This window comes from Tasmannia lanceolata, unplaced genomic scaffold (assembly GCF_043159265.1).
Source record: "Tasmannia lanceolata isolate RefF3 unplaced genomic scaffold, GAP_Taslan_0.1 ptg000044l, whole genome shotgun sequence".
Lineage (NCBI taxonomy): Eukaryota > Viridiplantae > Streptophyta > Magnoliopsida > Canellales > Winteraceae > Tasmannia > Tasmannia lanceolata.
Genome location: NW_027518721.1, coordinates 25,175,296 through 25,191,187, shown reverse-complemented (window position 1 = coordinate 25,191,187; position 15,892 = coordinate 25,175,296). Strand labels below are relative to the sequence as shown.

At 38.8% G+C, this 15,892-nt stretch overlaps 1 protein-coding gene across 2 annotated transcripts; it reads right to left on the bottom strand.

Annotated features, from left to right (window-relative positions):
- Positions 1–4,198: 4,198 nt before the first annotated feature.
- Positions 4,199–13,942, bottom strand: LOC143863953 (uncharacterized). Of its 2 annotated transcripts, XM_077374761.1 has the most exons (8): positions 13,487–13,941; positions 7,242–7,389; positions 7,001–7,151; positions 6,736–6,861; positions 6,564–6,644; positions 6,204–6,396; positions 5,857–6,124; positions 4,199–4,701 (listed from the first exon to the last, which is right to left on the bottom strand). In XM_077374761.1, exons 1-8 carry the CDS (start codon positions 13,715–13,717, stop codon positions 4,466–4,468), a joined length of 1,434 nt encoding a protein of 477 aa, XP_077230876.1. In that variant the 5' UTR covers positions 13,718–13,941; the 3' UTR covers positions 4,199–4,465. The 2 variants fall into 2 exon arrangements, with proteins under 2 accessions (XP_077230876.1, XP_077230877.1); XM_077374762.1 differs by lacking the exon at positions 6,564–6,644 and having other exon boundaries at positions 13,487–13,942.
- Between the last annotated feature and the right edge of the window lie 1,950 nt (positions 13,943–15,892).

Genomic DNA, 15,892 nt, shown 5'->3' with positions numbered 1-15,892 from the left:
GTTCCGTCTGTACCAAATATGCTTGCTTTTTTTTTTGAATGGTAAAGATTTCATTGATAGGACCGAGATGGTCAAAGAATACAAGAGAAAAAATAAATACATAAATACAATGAGTCAAGGAGGAAGGAAGTCGTATTGTTCCAAAGATTCCTAGTGTACTCCACTTTTGGCTAACTTGTCCGCCGCTCCGTTTGCTGATCTTCTGATGTGGTGATAAGAGATACTAGAGTTGCCAACAATATCTATAATCTCATTGAAGAAGTCCGCAAAGCGCCAAGGGAAAACATGAGAGCCAGATAGCCACCTAATAACATTGAGGGAGTCACCTTCCACCGCAAAACGATTGAAATCCTCTCCCTCCAAAAACGTATCCCCCCTGATAAACTGCCCGAACTTCTGCCTCACTAGAGTCTATGACTCCCAGCGGACCCGCAAAGGCCCACCAAATATGCTTCCTTTTGTATTTCCATCTACGGTTTATTCGGTGCCTAAACTCAACTCAACTCAACAGAGCCTTTTTCCCAAACAAGTTGGGGTCGGCTAAATGAATCCTTTAGAAAAATTTCATGAAGGTGAAAGGAATCTACCCGGTTCTAATCCTGGCTCTAGTTGGGTTTGTCTACGTGGATCATTTTCTTCCATTCTATCCTATCCAAGGTCATGTTCTCTGTTATGTTCCTAGCTATCAAGTATTTCCTCACTGTTTCTACCTAAGTTGTTTTCGGTCTGCCCCTACCTCTTTTTACTTCGTCAACTTGGCACGAGTTGCCTTTTCTCATTGGAGCATCCAAAGGCCTACGTTGGATATGTCCAAACCATCTTAAGCGGTGCTCTCTCATCTTCTCCTCAATTGGTGCCACCCCCACCTTTTTACGGATGTCTTCATTTTTAATTCTATCTAACCTAGTATGGCCGCACATCCATCTAAGCATATCTAGCATTAAAACTCAACATCGTGTATATAAGTAATAAGACATTTATACGTAAATTGCCACTCCCCTATAGGGATCTTGATTACGCTCCGACGTCCACTGTAGAACCTCTTCTTCCTACCACCACCTACTTCTACATGACTCAACCAAAACTGCCTTTGACGCCATCAGCTTTGTGTTATTTATAAGTCCTTGTTGTTCTTGGGTTCTACAACATCAACTTTCACTTCTTCATGTACTGACTGAAACATTGGTCATTCTGTCGATTTGCATCACACGTATTTCAATTCTTGCATTTTCCATCAAATCTTCTCTCTGTTTTTTTTTTTGGCAATTCCTAGACCTTGATGATCGAAAACAGGCCAAGATCTTTTTTTCGTATTTGGATCAGTTGGGATTGGGAAGTCTGTAATTATTGGTGGATTGCAATTTTGCTACTAGTTATTTATCAGCAATGTTATATCAACATCACAGTAATTTCAGCGTTCTTTCAAATCGTGATAAATTAAGATAGGGAAGTGATGTATCATTAAAAAAAGAAGCGATATATTCGCCCCCCTTTTCCCCTGGCTCAGGCCCTTCTACTGTATTTATGACTACCCCTTTACACTACAAGAAGAGGAAGGGGAGGTGCAGACAAGAAAAGGAGCCAATTTATCATCTCACATTAAGATTTTGTCTTTAAATTAGCAAATAGCATTTATATAAATTTCCAGTATGGTAAGCCGTTGATGATTTTGTTATTTATCATGACATTTGTGCATTAAATTATGAAATTTATCCTTTTTTCAGGTGATTCTCAACACTTCGGATTCAGGATTTTTATTTTATTTTTTTTGGCAATTTTTTTTCACCTAGATCCGAACCGTACTTTTTAATTAAATTTTCTTTTTGGCTCTGCTTCTTTCAATGTAAAATGAGCATAGAATAAATTTTACACTCATTTTTAAGTGGGAAATGGGCCTAAAATTTGTTATACGCCCATTGGAGGGAGCCTCGTAGAAAAGGATTATCGGATATCCAAACATTCCCTTTACCATATTACCTTTGGAATTAAATACCTTTAGAAATTTTGGGGTGCTACCACCTGTAAAAGCACTTTGCGAAATTAGTATGATGCAGAAGTGGCCAGCTCTCTTAAAATTATTTAAGTTCATACTTAGTTTCTTAAAGGCAAAATGTTTGATTAGTTGAGCTAAATCATGCTTGTAAATGGGTTAAGAATTTTGGATCCATTCCTCCTGCTTTGAAAATAAAAATGAAAATATCAATAGCCTTGCTAAATTAATCTAGTTGGTTACCATTGTTGTAACTTGTAATAACTTTTCAAGAGAGAATTTGAGAAAGGGATTTTTGCTTATGAACCTCTTATCTGCAAAACATTTCCTACGTTGGTCAATGAAAATTAAGAGATGAGAACATTTAACCATTGGAAAAAGAAATATTATAAGGCCCCAAGTGGTACATGGAAATTTTTTTTCTATGAAAATGCCCTTCAATCACTTTAAAATCATTGCCTAAAATCCTTAGGCTGCATTTGTTTTGGATTTTAAGATTTTAATAATCAGTTTTGGACTCGCAATCGGCTCTCAAAATCCAAAACCAACAGGGCTTTAGGCTCTGTTTGTTAGGATTTTGAGAATTGATTTTGAATTCAAAATTAACCACTTCAATATTAAATCTAATTTTGAGTCTATTAATCAGTTTTGGAATCAAAATTAATTCTAAAAATTCAAAAGGAAAAGGGCATTTGTATGTCTCATGTTAAAAATAATTGCATTTTCATAGGAATACAATAACAAGAAATTTTTTGGCAAAAGGGTCCTGCTTTTAGAGCTACACGAATGCTTTTTTTTAACGAAAAGTTTAGCATTTAGCCCATGTCTGGCAGCTAAGATTGTTTTTTCATGATAAATTAGAGGGCACGAAGAAGTTGAGGGTGAGAAGTGGCTAAAAAATCAGGAAAAAGTTGTTCACGTTTTGAGAGGTGTTCTTTGTTTCATGATTTTGTTTTCAGCCTTTTCTTGCCCTCTCTCTCAGTCCCTCTAGTTTCTATCCTTCTTTTTTTTTTTTTTTTTTTGAATGGACCTCCAGTATCTACCCCTCTCCCACTGTCCCTAGCCATTGGGCAAGCTAATATTCTGCGGGGGGGGGGGGGGGGGGGGGGGGATTCATGGTAGCCAAACGTGCCCTTGTGTGTTAAACATTAGTATTGATGGACTTAGAAATATTTTTAAAAGTTAACATTTTAGGTAAATCTTTGTTCTTGAAGAAGAATCGAAATTATTTTATATAATAAGGATTTATAGGCAATCAACCCTTTGAAAATAGTATCATTTCCAAAATTCATAGAGAAATAATCTCTGGCTCAAGTTGAGCTATGGAGCTAAGCCTTTTGTTTTCCAATCTCAGCCTTTCAAAAAAAAAATTGTAGGGAACCAATCTCGTACATGCTATAGTGGTAGAGGCAATAAGTACTCTGTTGCCTTGAGGTGTAGGGTTCTAAGACTGGTACAAGAAATGAAATCCCTTCAAAAAAAAAAAAAAATTGTAGGGACTGGTTTTTATGCAACAGAAGTCCCGTTGGGACGAAGCTTGTAACCCCTCACTCTGTCAGTTTTTCCTTTTACGAGTATCTGTGGGAGGAATACAAACACACACAAACTACACATCATGGGGGAACTCAGGCAATCCTGTGCCAGTAACCAGTCCGCTGCCTAATCAAGATTTCAATTATATATGTAATCATGGATAGATTTTAGAGTTAAGTGAAGCTACACATACGTGTAGCTAACTTAGCTACACCGACGGCTTAAAATACAGTGGGCTCACATTATTTGGGTGATCCAAACCATTCATTTGATAGGACCTCACATTGATAGGGTGTGCCCAAAAAATCAGCTCCATTGGATGATCTCAACCCTTCAAACTGTGGAGGCAAATCGTAGGGTTGGGATGATCCTGTGAGGCTGATTTTTTGGGCACACCCTATCTATGTGAGGGCCCATCAAATGAATGGTTTGCATCACCCAAACAATGTGGGGCCCACTGTATTTTAAGCCGTCGGTGTAGCTAAGTTAGCTACACGTATGTGTAGCTACACTTTTCTCTAGATTTTAATACATATATAGACTATTAGGAAATCATGATCTAGTTACTTTGTCAGATTTTGCCATATGATGTGAGAAATGCTAAATAACATCTAATGATGGGAGTCAACAGCAAGATGAGATTAAGAGAGCATTGGGACCACTGCAACCAAAAAAAATAAAAAATAAAAATAAAATTAAGAACTCGTCTTGTCAAGCTTATAGGGCATAAACAACACCAAACAAAGCATATATCTGAACAAGGAATTAAAGACTGCACATGTTTAATACATACATAGACTAAGTCAGGATATAGATATGGTACAAGCTCAGTTAATATCATCAAGGAAACTTCCCACCCATGTCACTTTTAACTAATATAAATCTAATTAGAACACACATGAATCAGACCTAACACCCATGCCATTTTTAACTAATATAAATCTAATTAGACCACACATGAATCAGACCTAGCTTGTTGCCAGTGTATATTTCGTTCCTGTCCTCATCGTAGAAGAGGGCAGTGACGTCCTCGAGTGCTTCTCGAACAGTGCTTCGGATCCAAGATCTCCCTGTTCTACCTCGAGGGCTAATCTCAAGATTAGGATCGCTCGAACATATTTTGGCAATGCACTTTCCTGTTAAGATGTTGCTCATGTTGATGGATCCAACTGCACAACCTGCAAGAACAATTTTTTGAAATAAAAAACACAAGAATAGAGGAAAAAGTTGAAGGTGAAGAAATTTTGGTCAGGGACTTGGAAGCATGGTTTAAAATTTCGGTTTCGGAACCGATTTTGGTCATTGAAATTTCTGAAATTTCGGTCGAAATCTGGTACGAAACCCGAAAACAATATTTTATTCATTAGTAAATTTCGGTCAAATATTAAATTAATATTAAAAAAAACAGATTTTTTGTGCCAAATTTTGGAAAAACCGAAATTTCGGCCGAAATAAATGACCATTTCGGTTTTGGGTGGTTTCGGTGTCGGTCTCCACCGAAATCAATTTCGGAATTTCGGATTTCGGTCGAAATTTAAAACCATGCTTGGAAGAACCATTCTTTCTATGCTCAAGAGTAGAAAGAAGTCCATCGATTGTTCAAGAATGGGAAGCTCCGGCGAATGAGTTGCTAAAGCTTGACTTTAACGACTCTAGTTTGGGTAAACCCGGTTTGGCAGGCATAGGAGGTGTTCTAAGAAACTCTAGTAGCGATGTTATTTGGCCTTCTCAGGTCCTGTTGGCATTGAAGATGCAAGTGAGGCAGAGGTTAGAGCCGTCCATCAGGGAATAAAGAGTTTAAATAATGAATGGATGGATAAGGTGATAGTCGAAGGAGATTCCAAGAATGTCATTCCGTGGCTAAGTGGATCAATTGTCCCTCCTTGGAGATTCACTCAATACTTTGACGAGATCCAAGACTGGTTGGAAGGGTCATCAATCATTTTTAAATACATCAGAAGATCCGCCAATTGCCAATTGCCAATTGCGTAGCAGAGAGACTGGCTAGAGATGGCGTGGGAAAGCAGGGGTTAGAGATCTATTTTCTTATTTGTATCTTTATATCAGCCATGGGGGGCATGGGACTTCCCTTTGTTCTTCTAGGTTGACCTCAGTCTTCCTTGTTCTTCTTATTGAATGGAATTCCAACCATTCAAAAAAAATATATAGAAATTATGAAACAGGTTTCAGACTTTCAGGAACATTAAGGTCAAGTTTGGGTGTGCAGCATAATTGGTTTGTGGGTAAACCAGATTGCAAAGTAATACACAAATTAGATTGCACACCCATAATAGCACAAATTAATTGAAACAAAAGCAAGCAGTGACTCATACCTTCCCCATCGTCGTCTGATCTTTCTTCTGCTTTACAGTAGGAGATTATTAGGTCCTGATCGCTGGTTATATAGATGTTGTTAGTGTTGCAGTCAGGGTGCCATAACAAGTGATCCTCAAAAGAAGTAACCAGCTCTCCTCGGAAATTCCATACGGCAACAGTTCTGTTCCGGAATGTCAAGAAGAGGTGGTTCTCATAAAGGAAGATAAAGGCAGATGGAGTCATGAACTCTGTCCTGTTCACTTCGGTCAGCTCCGAGTTCCTAACCTGATCAAAACGTCAGATCTCATTACACTAAGAAAGAAATAAATACATAGGAAGGTTAATGGAAGCAACAGATGCCCACATCGAGGATTTGCAGGTTCTCGTTTTCTTGCTTCACCAAAAGCTTCTCATTGAACTGCTCGATGAAATCAACCTTCTTGTTACGATGTAGTAAGTGATTGAAAGATTTCAACACGGTCCCATCTTCGATGGAAAGGATCTTGAGAGGAACATGGCCAGGGGTTCTGAGAAATATTAACAGCATGATTCCTGGGCTGTTATCACAAGATATTAGCTCAATGTCAGATGTTATGATGGAAGTTTCATCTAACAAACATTATTTTACGGACACACTATTTGACACACACATTATTTTACGGACACACTATTTGACACACACACACACACACACACACAGAGAGAGAGAGAGAGAGAGATCAACCTAATTTTAATCTCCTGAACATTTTTATCAGATATCGAGTATAAGAAACTGTAGTTCTTTAGATCAAACACCTTGTAGATGCTGCAAGAATATACATCAAAGCATTTCTAATTAATATTTGCTAAAGTAGGTATCTGAATCACAAAGGGAACGAGTTCAAGGAATTGCTTACCCATCCTGTGCAGAATATGTTAGGACCTTTCCATTTACATCATCAAATTCGACAAAACCAGGCCATTTTAGCGACTCCGTTTCAAAGAGAGGGTACCCAGCATCCAACTGATTCCTTCTAATATACCTGTCAGAGTTCTATAATAACGTCACATCCAAAGTTCTAGAAGCTTTTACCAACCAGTAAATGGGTAGCTGGTCAAGATGGGCAACTAGAGTAAATCACTGTTTAAAATCAAGCTTAGCAAGTGAGTCGAGGTTCTTACTCTATAGGAGTAGTTCTACACTTCAAGGAGCTAAAGTGATCCGAGGCATAAACTGATACTGTGATGAGTGAGTCGTTGTTCTTATTATAGAAAAGACTTCTAATCACTTCATCGGGACTTATGTTTAGGAAGCATATACGCTTGTTTGTTGCTGCAACATCAAAGAACAAGATGCAAATATAATTAGTCTATACAAATACTTTGATAGATAGATTACAGATCCGAATGACCAAATCCTTACCCCGACTAAAAGCAGCACAGAGTCCCGATTGTGCCAAGGCAAATATAACATCCTTGGCTGCAACGATCTCTATAATTTTGGATCTCTTCTTAAGAAACTGTAGCCTCAGAAACCAATGAGCTCTTGGGTCATATGTATCAAACTCTTCCTGCATGGTAAGATTAGAAAAAGGCTCTTCAGGGCAATTGCATAACTGACAGCATTTGTTTAATCGTGGATTATGATTGGCAAAGAAGATGAGCAGGCCATAAATCTACATCAAATCCCAAAAGACATAACATATCACAATGCAATACAAGTAACATACTGAAATACAGAATTTATGCATAGATTTTTTTTTATTTTTTTTTTGAAAGATAATAGTAATTTTATTAAAAATACCAAATTTACAACAAAGAAGACAACCATCTCATCTAACTAGGGACAAGGTCATCAATCTTATTCTCATTCCAAAAAAATATGTCATCCCCTTCGCAAGGACACTCAATCAGCGTGCATAGATCTTTCAAAGTTATGGTACGCTACCGGAAACATTGTAACGCCACCGGTAAAATATGTAACGCCGGAGGAACTTCAGTACTTGGAAAGAAACATTAAAGGTACTTGGAGGAAATTCAGGTGTCTTTTCAAAAAAAAAAGGAGTACCTGGTACAGAAGAAAACAGAAAAAAGACAGTCGACCATTTGCGGAATCATAAGGTCCTAATAGTGGATCATTGTGCTTTATGCCTTACGGAAGGGGAGTCAATCGAGATCATATTTTGATTAATAGAAGGCTAGCCAATGATATTTGGAACTTTATAATTAACATGTTTGGTATGCCCTAGTTTTTTCCTAATAACCATTATGATATCTTTGAGGGTTGGAACTTCGCTCCTAGGCCTCGAAGGGTAAGATGTAGTGGACCTTGGCCTCTCTAGCAGTATGCTGGATGATTTATTTTTTTTCAATAGTAAGCAGTTTTTTTTTTCTTTTTTGAATGGTAAGCAGTATGATGGATGATTTGGAAAGGAATAGACAGATTTAAAAGGGAGAAGCCAAATGCCAATCCTCCATATGCCAGCAGATTGTGGCATTGATTGTTAGATGGGGTGGATGTACGGTCTTGCTTCAAAGGTGTTTTGGAAACTACCATCTGACGTGCCTGTGTGGAAGTGTGCAGAAGCTTAGCAGTGGAGAGCACTGCAGCACCGCGGTGGCTCTCCCAAGTCATGGTCAAGTTAAGCTTAATTTTTATGGCTCTAGTTTTGGAATCCCAGGACCAACAAGTGCGGGGGTCTCCCGAGAGACGAAAAGGTAAAATCAAATGGGCTTTCTAGGGTCCCATTGGGATTAAACATGCAGTCGAGGCAGAAGTGATTGCGTTTGTTCATGGTATCCAATTGGTAAACCACAGGGATCTCGAAAGCACCATCGTGGAAGTAGACTCGCTTAATGTTATCAGATGATTAAGCAGGGAATGTCATTGCCCGTGGAGCGGAAATGGGATTCGAACCCATGATACAATCTTCTTGTATGTCGATTAAGCAAACCAATGCCTTAATCCACTCAGCCATACCTCCAAGTTGTTGATCGGAATTGGATGTGCCGGGTTGGGTTGGTTGCCCGAAGGGCTATCTGATCCGATCAACTGCGTAAGCCGTAGCGCGCGTACTCTTCCTCTATGAGCAAGACTCTGGCTATCAAAGAGATCTTGGAAAATATTGAGGTGCATAATGTTAGCTACCGGCACATGAGAAGATCTGCTAATGGCGAGGTTGATCGCCTGGCTAGTAGGGGTGGACATGGTTCGGTTCGGTTCGGTTTTGGGGTATACCCAGAACCGAACCATATATAATCGGTTCCCTGAAATTGGAACCGAACCAGAACCATATATGTTTGGAACCGAACCGAACCAGAACCATATATAATCGGTTCGGTTCGGTTCGGTTCTGGGTTTACCCGACCTTCACCAAATCAACGGAATTTATTCACAACAGTTTCCTCCTTTGTTTGAATGTTTGGTTATTTTTTTCTTGAGATAGAATAACTTTATGTTTCCAGCCTATCATTGTTGGGAAAAGCAGAGCACAAAAGTCTCTAATGAGATGATGAATATGACTTTGTGGGGGCGTTATACAAAGTTAATATTAAAAAGAAAAGCATGCAGTCACTTTCCCTTCCCACATCTTCTTTCCTGCCATTAAAATATTATGGCTTGTTTGCCAAACATTTTATAAAATCGAGTGAGTGGAATCAGTCCATTCACTTTATTTTTTGGGAAGTGCTGATTAATCTAAGGGTTTTAAGGTGGGTCGGTTCTCGGTTCGGTTCTCGGTTCCGGGATCCCAAACCCAGAACCGAACCGAATTTCCATCGGTTCCAGGTTTTTAGAACCGGAACCGAACCATATAACTATGGAACCGAACCGAACCGAACCATATGTGCCGGTTCGGTTCGGTTCCTCGGTTCGAACCGGAACCATGTCCACCCCTACTGGCTAGGGAGAGCTAGTATGCCTAACTTTGAGGTTTTTTCGCCCTCCCTCTTTGAGGGTGTTCCAGTGTAGCTTGTATTTCTTTTTTCTTGATTTTTCCTTTGTTTTTGACCTCTCGGTCCTCCGGGCTTGCCCTTTTCTGAATAAAGGAAGTTGTGATTCAAAATTAAAAAATTAATTATGCCGAAAGATTCACTCTTTTCCTTGAAAAACCTATCATTTCTCTCCTTCCATATTTGCCAAATCATCACAAAAGGGATGTGACCCCAATGGATTTTCCCGGTTCTTCAAATGGGTTCCACCCCAATTGAGAAAGATTTTCTTAAATGAATGTCAGAAAGCCCAAGCCATACCAATAAGAGAAGGCAAACAAAGCTAGAATGTTTACAACTACCAGAGAAGTTACTCCTTCGGTCACCAAGCATATAGAGGAACATGTTCAATCTGCATCAGGAAATGGTAATTTAATCAATTTGATTTGCTTCTAGTGATTTTTTCTCAGAGGGTTGTTTATGTCTCTACCTGTGCTTATTCATGATTAGCTTTATATTTCTCATTTTTCTATTTTATTATCCGGTTAGAAATTTCCCCATGGCGTACTATGATGAATCTCTCATTTATGAATGGAGTCTGAAGGTGTGCATTGATCTAATTTGTAGTTTTCAGACACTACCAACCTTGCAAATTGTGCAAGTTAGATATTCATGGTTGAGTGAACATAGGGAAAGTAAAGAGAATCAAATATCTACCATATATTTAACAAACAACACAATTGGAAGCAACAAACTTAGACCCAAAATAGTAGATTAAAAAACAATAGTTATTAAACAAAGCATCACATCACCTTTCACCAAACCGTTAACCAAATGTTCTTAATCAGTTAGTCTTTACCACCCCTAGTCATGGCTGATCACTCAGGCTCTAGGCAGCTTACCTTGAGCACAACGCCTTCAACCACTATGGTGTTGCCTAAAGGTTTGCATTAGTGGTTTGTGTCAAAAATGCAAAATCAGTCAGTCATCACATTTTTATTTAGCATCTCTACCAGCATAGCCATTGTATCAAGTTCCCAGTCCATAAATCTTCTTAAAAGATGGGGTCCCAGTCCCAGACACACCCACATCTTTGCAATTGTAGTAAGAGCTTACAATTACTTTCCTGTCTATAGCCAGCCTAAACAGCACAGGAAACATTATTTTGAAAGGGGATTTAGTACACCCTCTATCCTCCCAAAAATTACCTAATTCTCTCTCCCAACCCTCAATCTAGCCCACATGGCAAACATTTTGCAATACAATCCACACTCCTCCATATACCTGATCATTCGTCCCTTGCTAATCTTCTTGGACTCCATTTGTTTCTTTCCACACCAAAGTTTCTCACAATATTATTTCTCCACTAACTCGACCTTTCCACTCCTAACTTCCATACACATTTGCTTAAAAGGGCTCAGTTCATCTATTTTCTTGCCCGCATCTCATGCTACCAAATGATATGTATGACTTTCCTCCCTGTTGTTCCATAAAAATATCTTTCGAATCATCTTCATTCGAGTCATTCAAAATATTACCCAGTAGCTTAAAACGGCTTGGTTCATCTCTTTTATTACCCACATCTCATGCTACCAAATGATATGTATGACTTTCCTACCTATCGTTCCATAAAAATCTCTTTCGAATTATCTCCATTAGATTCATTCAAAATATTACTGGGCAAGAAAACAAAGACATCTAGTAGATGGGAAGATTTGCCAGTGTTGGTTACTTGATTTTATCAATGCTATCCTACCTCCAAGTGATAACATCCCCCTCTTCAAAGAAGAGGATTTCCTTTCAAACCTCTCAACTATCAGATTCCATAGGGTTTTCTTTTCATTTCTTTTTTTGAAAATTAGACTCCATAGGGTTTTCTTTGGCTTACTTACACACAAATGTAGCTCGAGAGCTTGAGAGATCGGCCATAGATCTCATGGTGAGTGATTTGACATTCGTTGGGATGGCATCAGGTTTTTTAGTGGTTTGGGTTCCTTCGAGATCCATATCTCATGGTGAGCTGGCACATTGGCAGCTTTGGTACTTCGGAAGAATATTATGATGAGCAGAATTCCTAAGATAAAAGTGGCTGCTAGATGGTAGCCTCCTCCAAACATTTCGAAGCTTAATGCAACCCTTGACAATCCCAACTTATAAACCATTGTATTTGTCGTTAGGGAGAGCAAACGCGACATCATCCATCCCTTCTCAGGTCCTATACTTCTTGGATCCTATCAGCTATGCAGACTCGTCTTAAGCTGAGGTTCGAGCTCTTCACTTGGGCATCAATACTTTCATTGATGGGGATTCTCCAAATGTAGTCTCGTGGACTAAAGCTAGTAGCGGCAGGTAGTGCAAATTAGCTAAATACATCAATGATATTAGATATATGTCTATGACTCAATGGAGGTAGGTTATCACCTTTTTTCATATCCCTAAGAGTGTGAATGAGTTGGCGAATATATGTCTATGGCGGTAGGTTATCACCTTTGTTCATATTCCTAGGAGTGCGAATGAGTGGGCGAATCGGTTAACCAAGTCAGCAGCTATTTAGTCAAATTGTTTTCAAGACAGTCATTGCCCTTTGAAGTGCACTTGTAATCCTCTTTCTTTTTAATAAAGCTCGGTTAATTTCATTAAAAATGAAAAAAAAAACAATTGGTGTAGTTTTGGACAGCTATAAGTGAGGATCTCTCATTTGGAAACAACATCAAAAGCTCAAAAGGATTCCCTTTAAGTTTCTTGCTTGTATGCTTCCTTGTGGGAGTCGAGTGTCCTTGCCTTAGTTTATGCTAGGCTGTATCAGTATCACTTGTCTTAGTCTGACTAGGGGTAAATTTTGGGCAATGCACAACTGCCACGCGGATGAAGAAAGTGTTCTATAAGGCTCATGATAACAAAGTTCAGCATCTCAGGCTCACTTCTATTTGTAAATTCAAACGCAACAGAAAAGAGGTGGCAGCTTTTCATCTATAAGGCCCATGATATCCAAGGTTTTAAATTTCGACCGAAATCCGAAATTTCAGGTTTCGGTTCGAAATCGAAATTTGGTAAAGTCGAAACGTTACTTTATTTCGACCGAAATTTCGGTCCAAAATTTAAGGGCTTTCATCCAAAAATCCGGATTTTTTTTTTATAATTATTTTATATTATCCCGAAATTTCGGAAATTCAGATCGAGAAAAATAGCCGTTTGTGGATTTCGTCTAATTTCGCCCGAAATTTCTGTGAGGACCGAAATGCATTCCGAAACCAAAATTTAAAACCTTGATGATAACAAATAAAATGAATTTTAAATCTAATTCCAACACCGAGCACAAACTCCAGACAAAAGTCTATAGCTAGAGGTGCCTTTGGACATACATTCGAAATTACAATTTGGGTCTCTTTTGAGGTTCCAGTTTACACATAAAATTCAATCTAGAAAGACCCAAATCGAAATTCAAGTGCAGACCAAAATGCATCATAAACCCTAGAGCACGCCGCAAACGGCCACTGCAAAGTGAATTGGACGTGCATTCGGAATTACAATTTGGGCCTCTTTTCAGATACCATTTTACACATAAAATTCAATCTAGAAAGACCCAAATTGCACCGAAATCGAAATTCAAGTGCACAGCACAATTCATCATAAACCCTAGAGAACGCCCCAAAACGACTACTACAAATTGAAACTAATCCAACAACCGAACAGCTTTGAAGAAGAATATGAAGATGAAAAGTAAGAATAAACCCTAACCTGGAGTTGGAAATTCCTGAATTTCTCCTGAGCATTAGAGGCCGTTCCACGCCCCATCTTTCGCAATCCCCCGATCTCACGCCGCTGTAGCTTCCTAACAGAATTGCAGCAATCCCTCTCTCTAAGCTTCTTGAAGACCATTTTGGGCTGCATTTTAAACCCTACATACCGAGCAGTGACACGAATACGAGGACGGAGAAGAGATTTCTTGTTCTCCATTTTCTCTCGCATTTTGATGCAATCAAACGCACAAGTATGACATAAAAGGAAAGGAAGACTCTAAAAAAGCGCGAAGAATTTCCATGGCGTTTGAAAAAACACAGAAACTAGGGTTGTTTTTCCTCTCTCCATGTTTACCGCTGTCAAGGAGGAGGAGAAAAATACCCCCTCTCTCTCTCTCTCTCTACGCTTTTACCTTTTTCTATGTATGCATAGATTTGAGTTTCATTCAATTGTTTTTGCGAGGGCATGAGCCTACATGAGTGAGAAAATTCTTGGTTTTTTTGGGTCGAATCTTGTCGAGTCTGGTCCACAGCAGGTTGGCCATTTAGAGTCCGCAAACGATTCAAACGTATCCAGATGGCGAATAGGCACATCAATCAGTGATCTAGACCGTCCATCTAGTGCTAGTCATCATAATAATTAAATGTTGCGCAGTGGGCCCTAAGTTATCCAATAAATTTTTTTTTTTTTTTTTTGGTAATTGAACGTGAATCCTTGACTTTATATAGTTTTTTATGGAGATTGTATGTGGTGTGTGGGCGTGGAGTCTAGTATTTTTCAAAAAAGTTCATGGCCCCCACATCATAGGATGATCCAAACCGTTCATATAGAAATTCCAAGACGTGTTGGTTGCACCCAAATTCTTTGAAAAATATTTCTCAAAAGAGGGTTTATTTTAGTTGTTTTGTTGGGAGCATGATTATCCTCGACAGTGTGTCTTTCCTGAATATTTGTGAGTTGACTTGTGACTAGCCCTGTCTTTTCAAAGGGTCCATTGTGGAGAGTCCTGGCAAACCATCTCTGCCATGTAATCATCAACCCGCCCCGCGCACGCGGGACGGGTGGCTAACGTTTTCCCACCATTTGACCGGTCTCTCTCTCTCTCCACACACACAACAGGAACAGTTGGTGGAATGGTGGGCCTATCTTTGAACAATGTAGGCCCCGCCCATACCACACCATAGGATAATCCTAACCGTCCATTTGATGGGCCATAAACGCAAAATAGGTTGCGTCCCAAAATATTTTTTCCATAGGCTGATCCTAGCCCTCCGATCTAAATAGAAACTACATCTTATGCAATCTATATAGATTGTAGGGTTGTGATCATCCTACGGAAATTAATTTTGGGGCACAACCTATTTACATTGTGGCCCTTCAAATGGATGGCTCGGATCATCCTATGGTCTGGACGGTACACTTCATTTTCAAAAATATGGGTGGGGCCTAAATTGATACGAACCACACCATAGGATGATTTTTGGGGCACAACCTCATCTGTTTCACTTTGTAATTTTTCTTTCTTTCTTTATTTCTTCAGACCACCTCATTATTCTTGCTCTTTTTGGTTGTGTTTGGCAACCATTAGGAAAGGGTCCTAGGCATGAACATGAAGAATGAGAAAAGCTAAAAATCTCAAAAAACCAGTCAATGATTTCAGCTTGCAAAAGCCTGTTTCCCTCTTTTCTCCTTCTTGCATGACTAAAAAAATGAGATTCTTCGGAGCAACTCAGGGTTACTTCTTAAGTTTCTCATTAATTTTCTACCTATTTAATCAATCAAGAATGAGTAGCCTCACTGAACACGCCCTTAAAAAAATCTCATAAGATCCATAAAAAATAAAAAAATAAGCATGCAACAATCCATATTCAATGACTGAAAAAGAAATTGAAACACGATGAATGTACTTTAATCCAATGTAAACCAAACAATTTGATATAACAATCAATATATGAGTGCATATTTATAATGTGATGCCGTGTAACTTGCACCTAGTAAGGAAGTTTAATAAGAGAAACAGGGTCTCTCTCCCCATAAATAACACACACAAAAGTATAAAATCTCACAATATCATTGCTTATGCAAATATGAGTATGCATACAGAGAGATTGCAAACCATGGCTGTACAACTAACATTCCTTTACATGAGTAGATTATTAATATTAAGTAAATGGGTGTGATTGAGATTAGTCATTTAGACCAATTCCCTCATAGTTGACTGAGAAGAAATAGGCCTGAGAAACAATTCCTCAATAAGAGATTATTCATTTTGGGAGGCACAGCACTGAGAGAGAGAGAGAGAGAGAGAGAGAGAGAGGTAGATTTGCTGATTTGGTGATTGGTGAATCAATAGACTTGGACTATCTAATCATGTGATTTCGGCTGTGCTATGTTACTAATGGG

Excerpts from the sequence above, each read along its gene's own strand:
- LOC143863953 (XM_077374761.1), bottom strand. The coding sequence starts at position 13,717 with ATGCGAGAGAAAATGGAGAACAAGAAATCTCTTCTCCGTCCTCGTATT. Across the intron at positions 6,645-6,735 it reads ACATATTCTGCACAGGATGG|CATCTACAAGGTGTTTGATC; the intron begins GTAAGCAATTCC and ends ATATTCTTGCAG. Across the intron at positions 6,125-6,203 it reads AGAACCTGCAAATCCTCGAT|GTTAGGAACTCGGAGCTGAC; the intron begins GTGGGCATCTGT and ends CGTTTTGATCAG.